This window comes from Equus quagga, chromosome 4 (genome assembly GCF_021613505.1).
Source record: "Equus quagga isolate Etosha38 chromosome 4, UCLA_HA_Equagga_1.0, whole genome shotgun sequence".
NCBI lineage: Eukaryota > Metazoa > Chordata > Mammalia > Perissodactyla > Equidae > Equus > Equus quagga.
The window spans coordinates 22,575,194-22,593,134 of record NC_060270.1 but is presented as its reverse complement, the minus strand read 5'-3'; the positions used below and the strand labels follow the sequence as shown (position 1 = coordinate 22,593,134).

Sequence of the window (17,941 nt, the reverse complement as noted above, 5' to 3'; positions counted from 1 at the left end):
AAAAAACTGAAGCAGCTAATAATGACAGCTAACACTTGTTTAGCATTTTTTAATTTATAAAACATTTCACTTATAGCATCTCTCTTGATCTTCATAATTACTCTGCTATGTAAATATTATTATTGTGCAATGATTCAGAGATACTAATGATCCATAATACTAATCAGTGGGAAACCAGGAAAATATTTGGGGAAATGTTTGGCTTCAAAGGAAGAAGGAAGCAAGGAATGTATTATCATAGCTCTCTGGGAACAACACATAAATTTCCTTGGAATTGGAATTGGAATCTGAATATTACTATTAGCCCCACCCCTCCCCCGGTAGAAAAAAATCAGACTGAATATTGTGTTTCTGGGCTCTTTTTCCTCCATTGAGCTTTTTATGTGTTTGGACTGGATATCTTCCACGGGGGTGTCGCCCAAAGGCTCAGAGTGAGAACAGGTTTCCAGGTCAATGATTAGAAACAATCATGTCCAAGTTTCCCCTTAGACTGCACAAACTAACACACACATCACCCTTCCTCTTCCATTACTGGGTTCTTGGTGGTAAAGAGAATGCCGCAAGATCGAAGTTGCATCAGTTTCCACCTACTTCTCCACCTCCTCTTATTCTCTTTTCTCAAGAGCAAAGCTACTTTAAAAGGCCCAAAGAATTAAAAATGTCTTCCAATGACCAGATAAATAACTATCAGATGACATAAGCTAATTTGAGAGAAGGAGTATTTTCTGTGCTTCCTGACATATTACAGTGTAGAGCAGTGGATTTCAGCCTTGATTACACATTAGAATCACCTAGACATTTAAAAAATTATAGATGCTCAGGGCCTATCCTGCAGAGATCCTGAGTTAACTGGTCCTACATGAGGCCCAGGGATCAGTCTTTTTTAAAGCTCTCCAGGAAACTTCTTATTAGTTATGTAATAAGACCTTTTTTTTAAGGTTTCTGACTTCATTCAGTTAATTTATCTCCAATGTCTAGGGAAAATTCTTACAATAAGACTTACCTAATAGGGTTAGTGTGAGAGAACTGAATGAAATAGTTTGTGTGAAGAGCTTACATGATGCTTTACGTGTGGCAGGCATCAGTGGTTCTTAGTTTCCTCTGCCCCACTGCACTTACCAAGAGCTATCACCATAAGCAATCCTGGAACTCCAAAAGCCAGCGCGTAGCAGTCTTCCCCAAAACATTGCACGTCTCCTAAAGAAAAAAAAGCAGTAACCCTGAATCTTGAGTCTTTGATGTTCTATTCTGCAAGCTCAGCTTCTGAGCTTGTAGACATAGCCACCCTCTTTCCTTCCATCATCTAATTCACAATCCTTCTTTTGGACCAGACAAATCAAGATTATAAGAAATTCTCTCAGACTTTCAAGGCTTTATAAAAGGAGAGGATGGATAGAGGAAGCCTTGAACAGATTTTTGGCTGGCCAGAGTAAAGCCTTAAACAGGGCCCCTCAGGAAAGATCCTAACCTCTAAGCATGGGTGTGATAAAGGTAGAAATCAAGCTCCCTGCATTGATGGCGAGGTAGAAGACTGAGAAGTATCTACTCCGTTCTTCTGCCTGAAACAAACAGGACAAATCATCAGTGCGATGTGCCTCAAAGCTCCATCCCCACCTTACATTCAGACTAAGCTGGAGGTACATACACAGAGACAGATTCAGATATTGCCTCCACGGTGTCTGAGTATCATACCAGATATTTTAACACACACCTGGCTGGGCCCAGACAACATTTACCCATCTTCCAAACCCCAGTACAAGCATCTTTAATATTCTTTTACCCCTTTCCCTGGGCGAAATGATCATCCTGTACACTATGCCACTACTGTGTCCTATACATATCTATTCTAATATTAATTTCTTTGCATTAAATGTCCGTTTCTTTCAGTAGGTTGAGAGTTCCTTTAGGGAAGAAATCATATCTTATTCATTACTATAATCCTCAGTACCTAGCATAGCACCTGACATACATTACAGACTCAATAAATGTTTATTGACTGAATTAATTAAGTGATTGATTGAGTTACATAATAGATTTTGTAGAATGTGTGGTAGGAATAGGACTAGAACATAGGACAGGGGAGTAAACTATTGCTCAAGCAGGGTAGTTCACCGAGTGCTCATGGGAAGTCTGCCACAGAATGTAAAAGGAAGTCTGTGGGCTTAGACTGAGTGGTGGAAACTTGGAAGTGGGTTTGTCCTATTACTGAAATATCTTTGTGGAGTAGTTATCAAGTAAAGTAACTTTTGAGTAGAGTTGCTGATGCTTTATTCATTGAAAATGACTGTGCTTCTTTCTGGCACCTCAGATCTTTTCCTGACACATTAGCACAATCTCTCCTTCCCCATTTTCTATGTACAGTGTGTTTTGCTTCCTCTTCTCATCTAATTAAACCTTATTCCACTCATCTATTTGTATAGTTCATTGTGTATAGAATTGCACTTTCCAAATTTGGCTATTTCTCCAAAGTCAGCAAGCAATTGTGATCTATGGGCTCCCAGAAAGATAAAGAATAGAAAATGATAACTCAAAAGGTCTGAAGGGTAAGAGAAACACAGAAAGCAAGAAGAGAGAGAGCAAAACCAGAAACATGATAAATAGCTATAGAAGAGGGAATAGATACATGAAGACAGCCAAAAAAGAAAACTGAGAGCAAAAGAGGGGAAACCAGAAATGTTGGCTAACCTAAAAATAGACTGTTTCCCTTGCCTATTTGTCACTGCATCCCTATATGAGCCCATTTTTACCTTATTCATGTGGGGTTTTTTTGTTGCTTTTCCCATTGACAGTGGAAAAGGGAATGACTATCCAGACAAGTTCATCTATAGAGACTCACCCTGTTTTATTCTAAATTGTCATTTTCCCCTTTCATAGACTCTCAAAGCTAGAGAAGCTTAAATCATCTCTCCACTCCTCATCACCTCCCATTCCCGAAGTGCTTACCACATTTCTTCTTAAATACCTCAAGTGAGAGTTTCACTACGTCAAACTGATTATTTGAAGTGTTTCTTTCCATCAGGCAGAAAGCTGATTTCCTATAGCTTTCACTCATTGTCCTCCAGTTAAATTACTGACATCCTCCCAATATCTATAGAAAGCTATAATATTCTCTTTAATTCTTATCTTATCTAGGCTAAACATCTCCATTTCCTTCAACCTTTCTTCATAAAATGCATCTTTTTGTCCATCCACCAACCGGGTCACTTTCCTTTAAACGTGTTTTTCTCTCTATTAATGACAAGAACAAGCATTGAACATGACTCCTCAGATATGGTCTGACCAGTGGATTATTTCAATCCTGGCAAATGGCTACCTGCCAGGTGTCTCTTTTAATGTCTGCTCTACATTTTTGAATATACAGAAATAACAGGACTCTTACATGTTTTTCTTCAAACTGGTCTCCACCAAAGGCTGCCACGCAAGGTTTGATACCTCCTGTTCCCAGAGCTATTAGACTCAGGCCAATCAATGATAAGACTCTGAAATGGAGAGGTGAGGATACTAACCATTTTGATACTAAACACAGCTGTAGAAATGGAATATAGAGCTAAAGGAGAAAAAAACATGTATACAAGGACCACCACCACCCGCCTCACATTTCTACCCTGCAGGCACTTTCCACTTGCCTTCATTCCTAGGAGAGACCTAGGAAGACTTTTGGTCTTTGTGACCCTTGAGCCTGTGCCAGAAAGTATGCATTGCATGGAAAGATTTTGTCCCTGATGGCTCCATTTATCCCTTGTGTGCCACAGAGAAAAACAGATACTGAAGGAACTCTGAAGGTAAACACTGGTTCTCAATCTTATCTTAGTCAAAGGGACACTTCAATAGAAAGACATTATGAATTCTTATATCACATATCCTTACTAACACAAAATAAAATGTTAAAATTCATCTTAATTAATAGAAGTGTCACTGATTTTTGGTGGTACACCAATAAGGAGGTATCTTATATTTATTAGATTTCAAACAAAATTCTTAACTGAAAGGATAAATACATGTATAGGCACATTATAAGCATGAATGTGTATGACCTGCCTCTTGAACAACTGTAATCCTCTCTACTGACTGGACAGACAGATATCAGAATCTATCAAATGTCTCTGGTCCCTTAAACATCATAGTTTAGGTAAAGAGGGATAGAGCAATTGGAATATATGGAACTACACACAAATGGAAATAATCCAAGCTTTGAATATAATTTCTACAATGTATTATAAGGAAATATTACAGACTTTTTTTAACCCTGGTAAAGTACAGATGTATGGGTGGGTGAACAGGTGAGGGAATATGGAGGGCGTATAGATTTTATCGATCGTCTTCGAACATATGAAGAGTTTTTACGAAGAGGATACTAACCAGGCATTCTACAAGTCCCCAAATGTTTAGTAAAAACAAATGAGCTCGGATAAAGTAGGAAAGAGTTAAACTGGTCATAAAAAAATTGTTTTTCTTAACCAATTTGGCAATAAAACTGTAAGTTGGAAAATAAAGGGACATCTTTGGTAAGAAAACAGAAAATCATCTGTAATGAATGCATGAGACATTTACCTGTCTAATGGAAGAAAAGTTCAGTTTATTCCATGATTTTACTCACGTGTGTACCATTTGTCCCCCCAGTATTGGTAAGGCACCCAAGGACTTGATCACATGGCCAAGCACATACACCAAGGAGAGATAGACGATGGTCCTGTTGAGAGAATTAACTCAGTCAGTCTATAAATAGAATTCAGAAACTTGAGTAGTACAGACAGAGTTCATACTGTTCTCAGTGCCAGGATAAATGGAATCGGAGGAAGAAGGGGTGGAGGAGGAAAGAAGTACCTGAGAAATGCAAATAGAAATAATAATGGTGAATGAAGTGAACTAATTAAAGAAAGAGAAAGCAACTCTTTACCCGGTAGTGTCAGAGGTAATGGACATTCCCTTCAAGCTCCTTTCTTATACCTGACCTCTCCTTTCCCCCCACTCAGCCCACACACACACAGAGCATCCCGGCTCTTGTACAGATAAGTTAAGACCGGGATGGATTTGTAACAAGTGATGGTGTTTTAAGTTAGGAGAACAAGAAGAACAGGATGTTTTGACCTGAGGTGTCTTCTCAAGGAATGTCTTCGGCTCTAGAAATCGACAGGAGTCAAAGAATAACTCTAAGTAAACAGGAAAAAGGAATGGCGAACACAAAAAACTTTCTCTAAACCCAACCACTGGGTATATACAGAGGTAAAGGGCTCCCAGGTTCAGCCTGGTCACTTGAACACTTGGGTTAATTGTAATCCCCACTGCAGTTTCTTCATGGATAAGTTACCAAGCGTAAGAAAGCAGCCAGGGACTTTGGATAGACTGTCCAGTGACAAAGATCATGCAGTTGGGGGTCAGCCCTGGTGGCCTAGTGGTTAATTTCAGCATGCTCTGCTTCAGCAGCCCAGGTTTGGTTTCCAGGCATGGACCTACACTGCTCTGTTAGCAGCCATGCTGTGCTGGTGGCCCGTGTACTAAAAAATAGAGGAAGCTTGGCATAGATGTTATCTCAGGGCAAATCTTCCTCAGCAAAAAAATTTTAAAAAGAGATCATGCAGTTGTTCGGGATTTCCTTTTGTGTTGTTTTTTCCAAAAAACCTGAATGGCAAATAGGTAGTAGGAAAGTGAAGAATTCCAATAAGAACATATGTAGTGATATATACTATGAATGAAGGTATCAGAGAGAGGCTGGAGATGCCAGAAATCTCAGGATGTGGATTTCTCATTCTAAATGCCTAATCTTTCTAATCTGGCTCTCCAGGGAAAGGACATTAGAGGGTTTATAATGGCAAGTAGGGAATAAGAATTTGGGTGACTAATCAAAGGTTAATTAATATCAGGGGGAGGGGGCCTTTCACAAAAGGCTTTGTAGTGTCTTCTAGAGAAAAGTTCTGTTCAGTGGAATAAAAAGAATAAATAGAAAGAAGAGAATGAAAAAGGACTGAAACAAGTCCAGCCGTCATGAACCCAAAAGAGATGATCTACGCTAGATCGTCATAGAGAAAAAAGAAGTCTGAGCTAGAGAAATAGAGACTGAGTAGAGATCAGAGCAATATCATATAGTTGGACTAAATGAATGAGAGAGTGTAAGTGGCTTAGAAGGAAAATAAGCAATCTTCTAGGTAAAAGACTCAGGGAATTAGTCTAGGAAATAAATATGAGAGAGGACACTAATGGCAGGAAACTTCAACAGAAGGAGAAAGAAATCAAGGAGGCCAGCCTGGTGGCACGGCAGTTAAGTTTACACATCTGCTTCGGCAGCCCAGGGTTCCCCCATTCAGATCCTGGGTGCAGACCTACTCACTGCTTGTCAAGCCATGCTAAATCATGCTGTGGCAGGTGTCCCACATACAAAGCAGAGGAAAATGGGCACTGATGTTAGCTCAGGGCCAGTCTTCCTCAGCAAAAAGAGGAGGATTGGTGGTAGAAGTTATCTCAGGGCTAATCTTCCTCAAGAAAAGAAAAAAAAAATCAAGAGAGACTTCAAGATTCTGCCTTTGAAATGGGGTCATTGGGGTCATTGTAATCCCAACAATAAGACATAGAATTGTGTTAGATAGATTTGACCAATCTTCCATTTACAGATGAGGAAAGTGAAATCCAGGGAGGTCAAAGGTAATTCCTAAAGTGGCATTCTAATTAGTATTAGGGTTAGGTCTAGAATTTCTACTTTCTGACTCATAGCCCAGTGTTCCTTCAGTTTTATCATGAAGAAGTTAACGTGGAAAAAGGAAAGGGAAGGGGAAGAAGTTTTAAATTTTATTTTACCACAAGAGCCATTTTTATTTAGAGTTTAGGAACTAAGGAGTACGCGCAGTGGTGGCAGAGGAAGAGAGTTAGCACAAAGAGGGTCAGCTCTTACATGACAAAAAAGGTGGGAGAGGGAAAGGATACGCTATAGACTCACTCAGAGAAAGAGAAAGGAGAAGTGTAGGGAGGGCATCCAAAAGAATATTTGGCAATAAACACATTTAAGAGAGTGGTTGTAAGTGATTGCCAAGGTCAAGAGTCCAGACTGATAGGCTTTGGGTGACAGGGTATAAAAATCAACTAAAAATGTTTTTCTCTCTTAAAAGAAACTTGACATCAAAAATAGCATCCTAGCATCCTGTCAGTAGACGTTTATGGAAATCATGAAAAGCCAATATCCATGCTTAATAACTTTTGTTTTCCATTGTGTGTCTATTGGCTACTCTTTCTTGTGTAGCCCAGAAGGAAGCTTCCCTTCTCTCCTGGCATGGGGAGTTCCTCACACGGTGCAAGAGCCAGGGATCCTGGGTGCTCATTTTCTTTGTTAAGAGAAGAGAGTGAAGAGAAAAACCTGCTCTTTTCCTGATTTTCCAACCTAAGGAAAGCAGGGGTGACGTATGGTGAGAAGGCAGTTTCAAATGCTATTTTCTTAGGATGCTGTTATTCTCTTTGTACATGTGGACTCATAGACACACACACACAAAGAACAGGAGAACGAGTATCTATGCTTTCTCCAACTCACTTCTTTTCTGAAGGAGATACCAATACATCCTCAAAAGAGTTTTGTTATTTAAGAAGCAACCACAATACCCACAACAAAAGCAAAATCGTTTTCATGCCTGCCCACATCTATGCTCAGTCTTGTGCTTACATTTGTGTATCTGAAGGTAAATAAATTTATTAATTGAAACACTTACCATGCACTGTTCTAGGTGCTGTAGATAAAAATATAAATGAGACTTTCTCCTCTCCGTATTTGAAAGAAGATATTAGATTTATACACAAATAAGTATAATAAGACAGAGTTTGGTAAATGCCATAAGAGGGTAAAAAATAAGGAGTTCAGAGAAGATTAGATTACTTCTGGCGAGTAGTAAAAAGTGAGGGGCAAAGAATACTCCATAGCGTAGGTAGCATTTGAACTGAGCCTTAAAAGGTTTGGACGTGGAAGGATGGAGAGGAAGGAGATTCCGTGAAGTAGAAACAGTGCAAGCAGACGTGGAAAAGAGATGCCACTGGCTACTGTTGGGGAAATACTAGTATTCAGTTTTTCTCTAGTGGACATTCTTGAAAGGGAGTAAGTATGACAATAAGAGCAGAACAGTAAATTGGGATGAGGTTAGTAGACAATGAGTTAGTCAGTAGAAATTTTTGAGCAGAATAGTAATGTGAACAGAGATTTCTTTTAAGAAGATTAATTGGGCTGTAGGGTATAGATTCAATTGTAAGAAAAGGATATAAGAAGCAGTGAAAATATTTTAGGTGTCCATTTCAATAGAGGCAATGAAGACCAAAACTAGGGTAGTGGCAATTAATGGCAGTAGCATTCAGTGTTGAAGAGGGATAAATGTGAGAGATATTATAGAAATAGAACTGGTGGAATTTCATTAACCGATTGGAGGTGGGAGAGGGATGCCAGGAGAAAGAACAGGTTGGTGAGTGAGGATGAGGTGGAACATCCGGGAGACGAATGCCGATATGCAGTCATAATGCATATTGGAGCTTGAGTGACAGGTTAAGATTACGGAGTTTGAGGAGCTGTCTGTATCTAGCTAATATTAACACCATTGGGCTTGCTAAGGGAGAATCTGGAGAAAGAGAAGAGAGTAAAAGATATACCCTGGGGGAAATGCCTACATTCAGGAAAGAGTGAAGAGTGAAGTAAACAAAAGACAAAAGAGAAGCCAAATAAGAAAGAAGCCAAAAAAGCAAGGGAAAAAGAACGAGAAAATACTGGTTAGAGAAGCCCAGTAAGTTTCAAGAGGATAGGAGTGACGGAGAAGCCCAGGAAGGTTAGAGAGTACAGGAGTGATAAACAGCCTGAAATGTTAAAACAAGTTCAAAGTGAACAAGAATTTAGAAAAGACAACTGGAATTTGTTAACAAAGAGATCATTATCAGTGATCTTGGGAGAGAGGAATTTCAATAGGATAAAAGACTACTTATACTACATTTTATTGTACTCACCACAATCTGCTCTTATTAAAGCTAGTTGAACATGAACAATGTGAAGCACGTATTTATGTCTTAATTCATCTCTTTATCTCCCATCTTCTTTGGACAAAAAGAAAGTACTCGATAAACATTTATTGAATTAAATTCGATCAGATTAAATTGAATTGGATTGGATTCTATTGCATTGCATTATATTACTCTGCCCTAAAGAGTGATAATGAAGAGTGAGAAAGGAAGGCAACAATTATAGATGATTCTTTTTAAAATTTGGAGATACTGGTAATAAGACAAAGAAGATAGGACAAGAAGGGTTAACAATAGTTTTGTTTGTTTGTTTAAGGCTATCAGAGACTTGCACCTGCTTCTAGGTACAGGAAAAGACTGTCTCTCAAGGAGAATTTGAAAGCAAGAGAGGGGAATATTAAGGGTATAAAGAGCCTAGGGAGAGTGATCCAGGTGATGGGGATACATATGTGAAACTTCATCAAGCTGTACACTTAAGACTTTTGGATTTGTATACTTTGCTTTATGTAAGTTGCACCTCAATAAAAATAAATTTAAAAATACCTCAAAAAGGATTGAGATTGAGGACACAAGGGGAAGTTTTTAAATTTCCTCTGAAACAGGCAGGAAGCTATTGTTCACCAAATCCCAGAACTACACAGCCTCAATTTTAAAGAAAGTCATTTAAAAAATAAATGAAAGTACTTGTCATGTATGTGAGTCTTTTATTCTATAACGGAATAAAGACCATGGCTTATACTTTTTATATACAGTCCTTGCCAGAGCAATTAGGCAAGAAAAAGAAATAAAAGGGGTCTAAATTGGAAAGGAAGAAGTAAAACTGTCACTATTTATGGATGACATGATTTTATATATATAGAAAACTCTAAAGAATCCACCAAAAAAACTATCAGAAATAATAAAAAAATACAGTAAAGTTGCAGAGTATAAAATCAACAAGCAAAAATCAGTCACATTTGTGTACTCTAATAGTGAAATAGCAGAAAGAGAAATCAAGAATATGACTCCACTTACAATCACAACAAAAGAGTAAAATACCTAGGAACAAACTTAACCAAAGACGTAAAAGACCTGTATGTTGAAAACAATAAGACATTGTTGAAAGAAATAGAAGAAGTCACAAAGAAATGGAAATATATTCTATGCTCATCAATTTCAAGAATTAACATAGTTATAATGTCCATATTACCTAAAGCAATTTATAAATTCAATGCAATCCCTATTGAAATCCCAGTGACATTTTTCATGGAAATAGAACAAAGAATCCTAAATTTTGTGTGGAACAACAAAAGACCCCAAATAGCCAAAGCAATCCTGAGAAAAAAGAACAAAGCTGGAGGCATCACAATCCCTGACTTCAAAATATACTACAAGCTGTAGTGATCAAAACAACATGGTACTGACACAAAAACAGACACAGAGATCAATGGAACAAAATTGAGAGCCCAGAAATAAATGCACACATCTACGGATAGCTCATTTTTCACAAAGGAATCAAGAACATACACTAGAGGAAGGAAAGTCTCTTCAGTAAATGATGCTGGGATAACTGGACAGCCAATGCAAAAGAATGAAAGTAGACCGTTATCTTACACTATTCACAAAAATTAACTCAAAATGGATTAAAGACTTGAATGTAGGACTTGAAACCATAAAACCCCTAGAAGAAAACACAGGCAGTATGCTCTTTGACATCAGTCTTAGCAGTATCCTTTTGAATGTGTCTCCTCAAGCAAGGGAAACAAATGGTATTACATTAAACTAAAAAGCATAGTACAGCAAAGGAAATCATCAGCAAAACAAAAAGACAACCTGCCAATTGGGAGAAGATATCTGAAAATCATATATATGATAAGGGGTTAATATCTAATATATATAAAGAACTCATACAACTCAACAACAAAAAAATAAACAACTCCATTAAAAACAGGGAAGAGGATCTAAACAGACATTTTTCCAAAAAAGATATACAGACAGTCAATAGGTACATGAAAAGATGTTCAATATCAGTAATTATTAGGGAAATGCAAATCAAAACCACAATGAGGTATCACTTCACACCCATCAGAATGGCTATTATTGAAAAGATAAGAAATAACAAATGTTGGAGAGGATGTGGATAAAAGGGAACACTCGTACACTGCTCATGGGAATGTAAATTGGTACAGCCTCTATGGAAATAGTAAGGAGATTTCTCAAAAAATTAAAAATAGAAGTACCATATGATCCGGCAATTCCACTTCCGGGTATTTATCCAAAGAACACAAAAACACTAATTCAAAAAGATATATGCACCCCTATGTTCATTGCAGCATTATTCATACCAAGATTTGGAAACAACCTAAGTGCTCATTGATGGATGAATGGATAAAGATAATACACACACACACACACACACACACACACACACACACACACACACACTGGAATACTACTTACCCATAAAAAAGATGAAATCTTGCCATTTGCAACAACCTGCATGGACCTTGAGGGTATTATGCTAAGGGAAATAAGTCATACAGAGAAAGCCAAATACTACATAATTTCATTCATATGTGGAAAATAAACAAACACATAGATACAGAAAACAGATTGGTGGTTACCGGGGGAAAGGAGGATGAGGGGAGAGCAAAAGGGGTAAAGGGGCACATGTGTATGGTGACAGATGGCAGCTAGGCTTTTGCTGGGGAACACGATGTAGGCTATACAGAAGGCGAAATATAATGATGTACTCCTGAAATTTATACAATATTATAAATCAATGTCGCCTCAATAAATAAATTCAAACTAAAAAAAAAGCCAAGCAGTAAAGAAAACTTTTTAGCTTTGTTCAGTTGAGCATTTCCCAAACTTATTTGACCATGAGAGCTTTATCTTTCTACATAACATTCATTATATCCTATATAACTGATTTTCAACAGAATGCACTCTGAGAAATGCTAGTTTAGACAAATTCATAGATGACAAGTCTGTAGAAAATAATTGGGTGATGAAGATCCAAGATCCATCTCTGGCCTCTAAGAATAATGTTATAGGGGACAACTATAACATTATCCCATAAATGTCTCTTGGTGTTATTTTCAGAGACTTAAAAGATACTGAACTGGATAGACCATTAATCTAACTCATGAAAATATTTATGATATTCTTAAGAAGGAAACCAGAGAAAGTGGTTAGAGAAATGAAACAGAGATGGTAAAAGAGCTGAAAAGGGAAACTCAAGAAGATACTTAAGGAGTTGGGATGACTCAGTCTGGAGAAGAGATGGACAATATATCAAACAACTACACTGAGGTCTCTAAAATTATAATCTTCTGGTGGGTAGCAATATATTGCCCCTGAGATTAGAACAAGAATTGGTCTTAAATTACAGAATGGAAGATTAAAATTAGATTTAAGGGGAAAAACCCCCAAAACTCCTGACTTAAAAGGATGTAAAAATATTGGAAAAATTGACGATGAAGAGACATAACCTTTCTGTGTTGTCAGTCTTAGAGAGATTCTTATTTGCCATGGATGAGTAAGTATGTTCTTTCTTGGAAGCAAGAAGCTAGAAGTGATAACCTCTGCACAATTACTCTGTGAAACTTCTGTGTATATGACCTCCCATCTTCCTTACTTGAATCTTCCCAACCATGAGTCAGCAATGGTTGCTCCCAGGATAGGAGTGAAATAACAGAGGCTGCTGAAGGCATGGTATACGGATGTGGAGGTGTCTGCATTCCAGTGCAGGAAATACAGGAAATACAGGGTCAGCACAGCTGAGGAGAAAAAAGGAGACAAAATAAGATGATGCATGAAAATGACTTATGGAGGAGAAGTATATTTGATGTCTGGTCTTTCAAGGTGATCTTGACCTTCAACTCTCCTATCAGCAAAGTGACTGAGGGGTGGCTGCTGGGCAGTAGAAGCAGGGCCCATGGGAATTGTGGGAGTGAATGGGGCTATGCTTAATGTACAAATGCAATACTCTTCCCTTAGGCTATGTGTACCCATAACATCATTTAGCCCAATCATGAAGATAACATGGTGCTTCCAATATCCCTTCCTTCTCTTTCCCATCAACAATATAGTTCATAGACCTGAGGAAGAGATATGAAGAATGGAACTCAAGTGATGAGAGTTTTCCCACTTATATTCTCACAGGCTGTGTTCTGGTTTCTGGTAGGCCTTTCTGCTCTTGGCCTGTATGAGTTACTAGGTGAAATCCCATGAGGCATTTATTGGCAGTCTTGGCCAAAGGAAAGGATCAATTTGAATGAAGGCAGAAAGAGTGAGTAAGGGAAATAAGTGTAAACAGGTTGTTACAAACACAGGATGAGGGTGAGTGGAGAAGAGTAGGACTCTGGGATACAAAATTACCTTTCATGCCATAATAGGAAAAGCGCTCACAAAATTCATTCACCACAATGAAGGCAATGCTCAGGGGATAGTTGGAGCCACAGATTTTCTGTGAAACAAAAATGTTCAAGCGTGAGCTCTTTTCCCTTATTTAAACTAGTAGATCACTCCACAACAGAAAAAAACCATTCACTTTAAATTACGATGATAAATAATGTGAAGCAATGCACCTATTTGTCATGAAACAGCTATTATCACACTAAAAGTGCTTGCAATGCTGATTTAGGAATAATAGAAGCTATTTTTAATATTACTTTGTTCTTCATTTGTTTAACATGGAACTGCTCAGACATTCCTCGATTGGAGACACCAGGACCTCCTCATCTTCCTACAACTACTAAATGAAAAGCCTGGGGTTCTGGGTAGAATAGGCATACTTATTTCTGGGAACAGAACAAAGAGTTGGCCTCTGGAGGATTTGATATCCAAGCAGTCACATTCAGATGCCAGCATCCTGCTTAGCTTCACCGTGTGGGACTAACCTCTCTTGTCCCCATCTGCCCTGTTCACCATGCTGGGAAGAATCCTGGCAATATGAAGGCTTCCCATTCAGAGGCTGCTGGAGCCAGGCACAGAGCCTGGTACAGACTCCTAAAGGGAAGCTAATTGATCACCTTGACCTTGGGCAGAGAGTTCTTAAATCTTGTAAAATTAAATGTCCACTGTTCCTATGAAAGAGATTCTATAACATTTTCATGCTAATTCTCTTGGACATTAAAAGGACAATGCTATTTCATGAACAATATCAGTCAGAATATAAGGAATATCATATTTTATTCCAAATCTCTACCCATTACGATAGCTCAGCTAACGTGAAAGAGAGAGAGAGAGATGTCTGTCCTGGGACAGTCAAGTCTTATCATGAGATTTTTATTGCCTCTCATTCAAAAGAAGTATATACATCTTTGTAAGCTGTCTTAAATTCTTCAGGACCAGAAGAGATATAAATAAACAGACAGACAAAGAAATAGAGTAATAAATTAATGTATTCATTCTTTTACCAGTATGGATATATATAAACAACCTTCCTAAATATTAATATATGTTAATGTGTTAAAAACTTGCTTGAAAGACACAATTAACTGGGCTTTTTACCTTCCCAGCTCACAGCTTGAGAATTATGCAACCTGGAGTTTAGTTAACACACTTTGACTAGTTATGTAACAGTATCACTGGCTGTGTTAACATACTGACCCGAGCCATGTCACTACACCTGTCTTTATGCTTCAGTTCTGTTATTCCAAAGAAACTACTCTCTCTAGAATACTACCACCTCTTTGCCCATAGGAAGAAGTCAGTAAAGACTGGCCATTACTACTATATCCTCTCCACTTACAGGATTTTGACATGAAGATTGAATGAGATAAGGAATTTGCAAGTGTTTTAACAAGTATATAATATAAAACATTATTATTACTTTGTTTCTCTGTCCTGTCTCCTACTGTAAACTAGATACATAGTAGCAGAGACTGCATCTATTCTAAAACTTCTCTTGGTGTCCAGCAAAGACTCTGCACACAGGAGGAACTAAGGGCTGAGTTTTTAGATTGGTAAAGAAGGAACAATCGCACACAGTTCTCCAGATAGGAGTGCTTGCCAAGTTTCCCTGGACATTCAAATTGCTTTTTCTTTTACCCCAGAGAATCTCAGAATATACAATGAAATGCAGCAAAGTCCTGGATCCCAGTGGAAGAATTCTGCCTCCTCCTGTTGCTTCCTCTCCTAAGCAAAGGAAACTTCTATTCAGATGTGGTTATCAGGTTAATCCTAACTCCAAGCAAGAATAGTTTTTAACACCCTTATACGGAACAGCCTGAAGCTCCAGAGGCCAAGCAGGGGAACCCAAAGAGCAAGTCTGTTACTGTCAGAGGCAGAACTGAACCTGAGGACTCACCGGAGGTGGTTTCTTTGGAAGGCTGGGGGGTCGAGGTGGTACCTCTTCAGTGGAGACAGGTGAAAAAAGAGTTTCCTTGGACTCATTTTTCTGGAAGGGATTCATGGCTGGCTCCTTACTCTCTCTCCTCAAGCATTTGGCTTCGGTAGGCAGTTGGGACAGCTGCCAGCCTACTGTGAAAAGGGGGACTGGGAGGGGAAGAGGGGGTGGCTTCAGCAATTAGGTTTAACCCTGTGGGTGTCAGGCTTCAGCAACTGCCTAGCCCAGAGCAAAGCAGAAAGCTGTAGGAAAAGAAAGGGTTGGGTCTTAGAGACTAGTTCAAAAGAAGGATTATGTAAAAGGTAGAGCATGGGGAAGTGAGAACAACACGTCACAAGATGGCACCACACAATGCTGGACGACTGCAAATGAACAGAGACCATTTAAGAATATAATGCCTGGAGAATAGATTAAAAAATTAATTTCAGGGTAACAGTTGTAGCCAATTATTCAACACCTATTATGGGCAAGTTAATATATATGCATTGCATATATATTATATCTCTGTATAGATATACGTGCATGTGTATATATATATGTGTGTGTATATATGTTCTAATTCTTCCTACTATCCCCATTTTACAGGAACTAATGTCCCAAGCGGTTAAGTAAATTGTCCAAAGTCACATGGCCAGAAAATGGCAGACCTGGAATTTTTGCTATGCTGTAACAGATGGGAGAGATTAGTATAAGTAACGCCTATGGTCATTATTCAGGTATGGAGGCTATGGCAAGAGAAATGCAGGAATGTAGGGGAATTGAAATGCATAGAAGAGGGAAAGTCATCACAAAATTTAATTTGGAGAGATAGAAAAGATGGTAATTTTGGTTTTCAACATAATAAAGTTCAACTAGAAATACGTTATAAGCAATTAAGGGGTTGGGCTAAAGAAAATGAGAGAAAGAGTTGGGGATGTACATTCGAGAATCATTCTTCTTTGATAAATTCATTCCCTGTGTTTTCACTTTCTCACTTCAAGATGAATCCATCATTTCATTAATAAATAAAATTTAACTTGAACAAAAATTATGAGCCAGTTACTTTCTAGGTACTATTGAAAACATCCATTTCCTTAGTTTTCAGTGGATACACTCCCAAGTGACTCCAGAAGTATACCTAGCCCTTGTCAGAGGAGGAATGAGAATACGCATGACGACGACAGATGGATTTTATACAGTACTGTTTTCTCTGAGTCAGAGGCAAAAGAAGAACGCAAGACCATGGTGCCCTTCTAGTTGTCAGTCAGAAGAAACAGGAAAAGGATGGCCAGAGAACTGTAGAAAAATGAGGACTAAAACAGGGAAGCCAGAAAACAGGAGAACGAATTCTTTTATTTGAGAATATGAGAGAGAATGTACGACTCTATCCCTCACAAAATTCTTACATTACCTATTTGAGTAATTTATTGACAAATAAGGCCAGCATAAACTCAACCCTTTCTTCCCTAAACTCTCCCTCAGACTTTGACCATGTCTTCTCAGCTTCTGTTACACTCCTCAACCCCCCTCTCTCCCACCAACCTTTATCCAGAGAAGAGTCCAGCTTCATTCCTGGCTGTGACATTAATGATTAAGCAGTAGTTATTCTTTCAGGAGGTAGTGTCCTTTCTGATCCGGTTTGGTTAGCGACTCTGGATGCAAAACAAATGAACAGTCAAAAGTTACTAGTCAAGTTAACCACTAGAGGCACAGATGGCTTGAAGATCTAAATGTTTTTGGGTTTTTTTGAGGAAGATTAGCTCTGAGCTAACTACTGCCAATCCTCCTCTTTTTGTTGAGAAAGATTGGCCCTCAGCTAACATCCATGCCCATCTTCCTTTACGTTATACGTGGGACGCCTACCACAGCATGGCTTTTGCCAAAAGGTGCCATGTCCGCATCTGGAATCTGAACCGGCAAACCCTGGGCTGCCAGGAAGTGGAACTTGTGAACTTAACCACTGTGCCACCAGGCCAGCCCCTGGCTTGAAGATCTAATTGTCAGTGGCTACCCTTACTCTGGCCTCGTACCTGTAGGATAGCATTTGATCTGGCAGAGCAGATGGAATAGCAGCTGCATGCAATGCACCAGTTCATTTGTGCTCATAGGCACCCCAAATACTAAACTTTAGCATATTGGCATTGGTTCTCTGATACTCTTGTTTAGATGAAACTCTTCTTCTTTTTTTGTGTGTGAGGAAGATTGGCCCTATGCTAACATCTGTTGCCAATCCTCCTCTTTTCGCCTGAGGAAAGTTGTCACTGAGCTAACATGTGTGTCAATCTTCCTCTGGGATGACATACATACATACGTATATACATATGTGTATATATATATATATAAATAAATTTCCAGAGCAATTCACACACACACATAAATTTACAGGCCTTTCCCTTGAAAATGCTTATTCAATAGATCTCAGTAGGGATCTAAGAACCTGTGTTTTTAACAAGCACTTGTGGTGGTTCTTATGACAGGGTTTGAAACTGGTTTGAAATCCCTCTCCTAGTCTAGTCTGAAGACTATTACGGAAGCTCTCAGAAGGGACAGAGCAAGGACAAGAACCCGGACTCCCAAGGCCTATTCTAGAACCCTTTCTATCACATAAAGATGCCTCTTATACTTTACCATTTTTGCTAAGTTGAAATCAGATAAAAA

At 38.6% G+C, this 17,941-nt stretch overlaps 1 protein-coding gene across 3 annotated transcripts in view; it reads right to left on the bottom strand.

Moving 5' to 3' along the window:
* SLC15A2 (solute carrier family 15 member 2) overlaps window positions 1-16,868 on the bottom strand; it is a 35,318-nt gene extending 18,450 nt beyond the window's left edge. For 2 of the 3 annotated variants that reach the window (XM_046657925.1, XM_046657926.1), the window contains exons 1-8: window positions 16,826-16,868; window positions 15,266-15,453; window positions 13,333-13,420; window positions 12,590-12,731; window positions 4,598-4,690; window positions 3,380-3,479; window positions 1,469-1,559; window positions 1,120-1,197 (exon numbers count right to left, since the gene is read on the bottom strand). In XM_046657925.1, the coding sequence (XP_046513881.1) occupies window positions 1,120-1,197; window positions 1,469-1,559; window positions 3,380-3,479; window positions 4,598-4,690; window positions 12,590-12,731; window positions 13,333-13,420; window positions 15,266-15,453; window positions 16,826-16,868 (823 nt within the window). Of the gene's footprint in view, window positions 1-1,119; window positions 1,198-1,468; window positions 1,560-3,379; window positions 3,480-4,597; window positions 4,691-4,897; window positions 5,034-12,589; window positions 12,732-13,332; window positions 13,421-15,265; window positions 15,454-16,825 lie in introns of those variants that run through there. The other variant, XM_046657927.1, reaches the window with a different exon arrangement.
* Window positions 16,869-17,941: the final 1,073 nt, after the last annotated feature.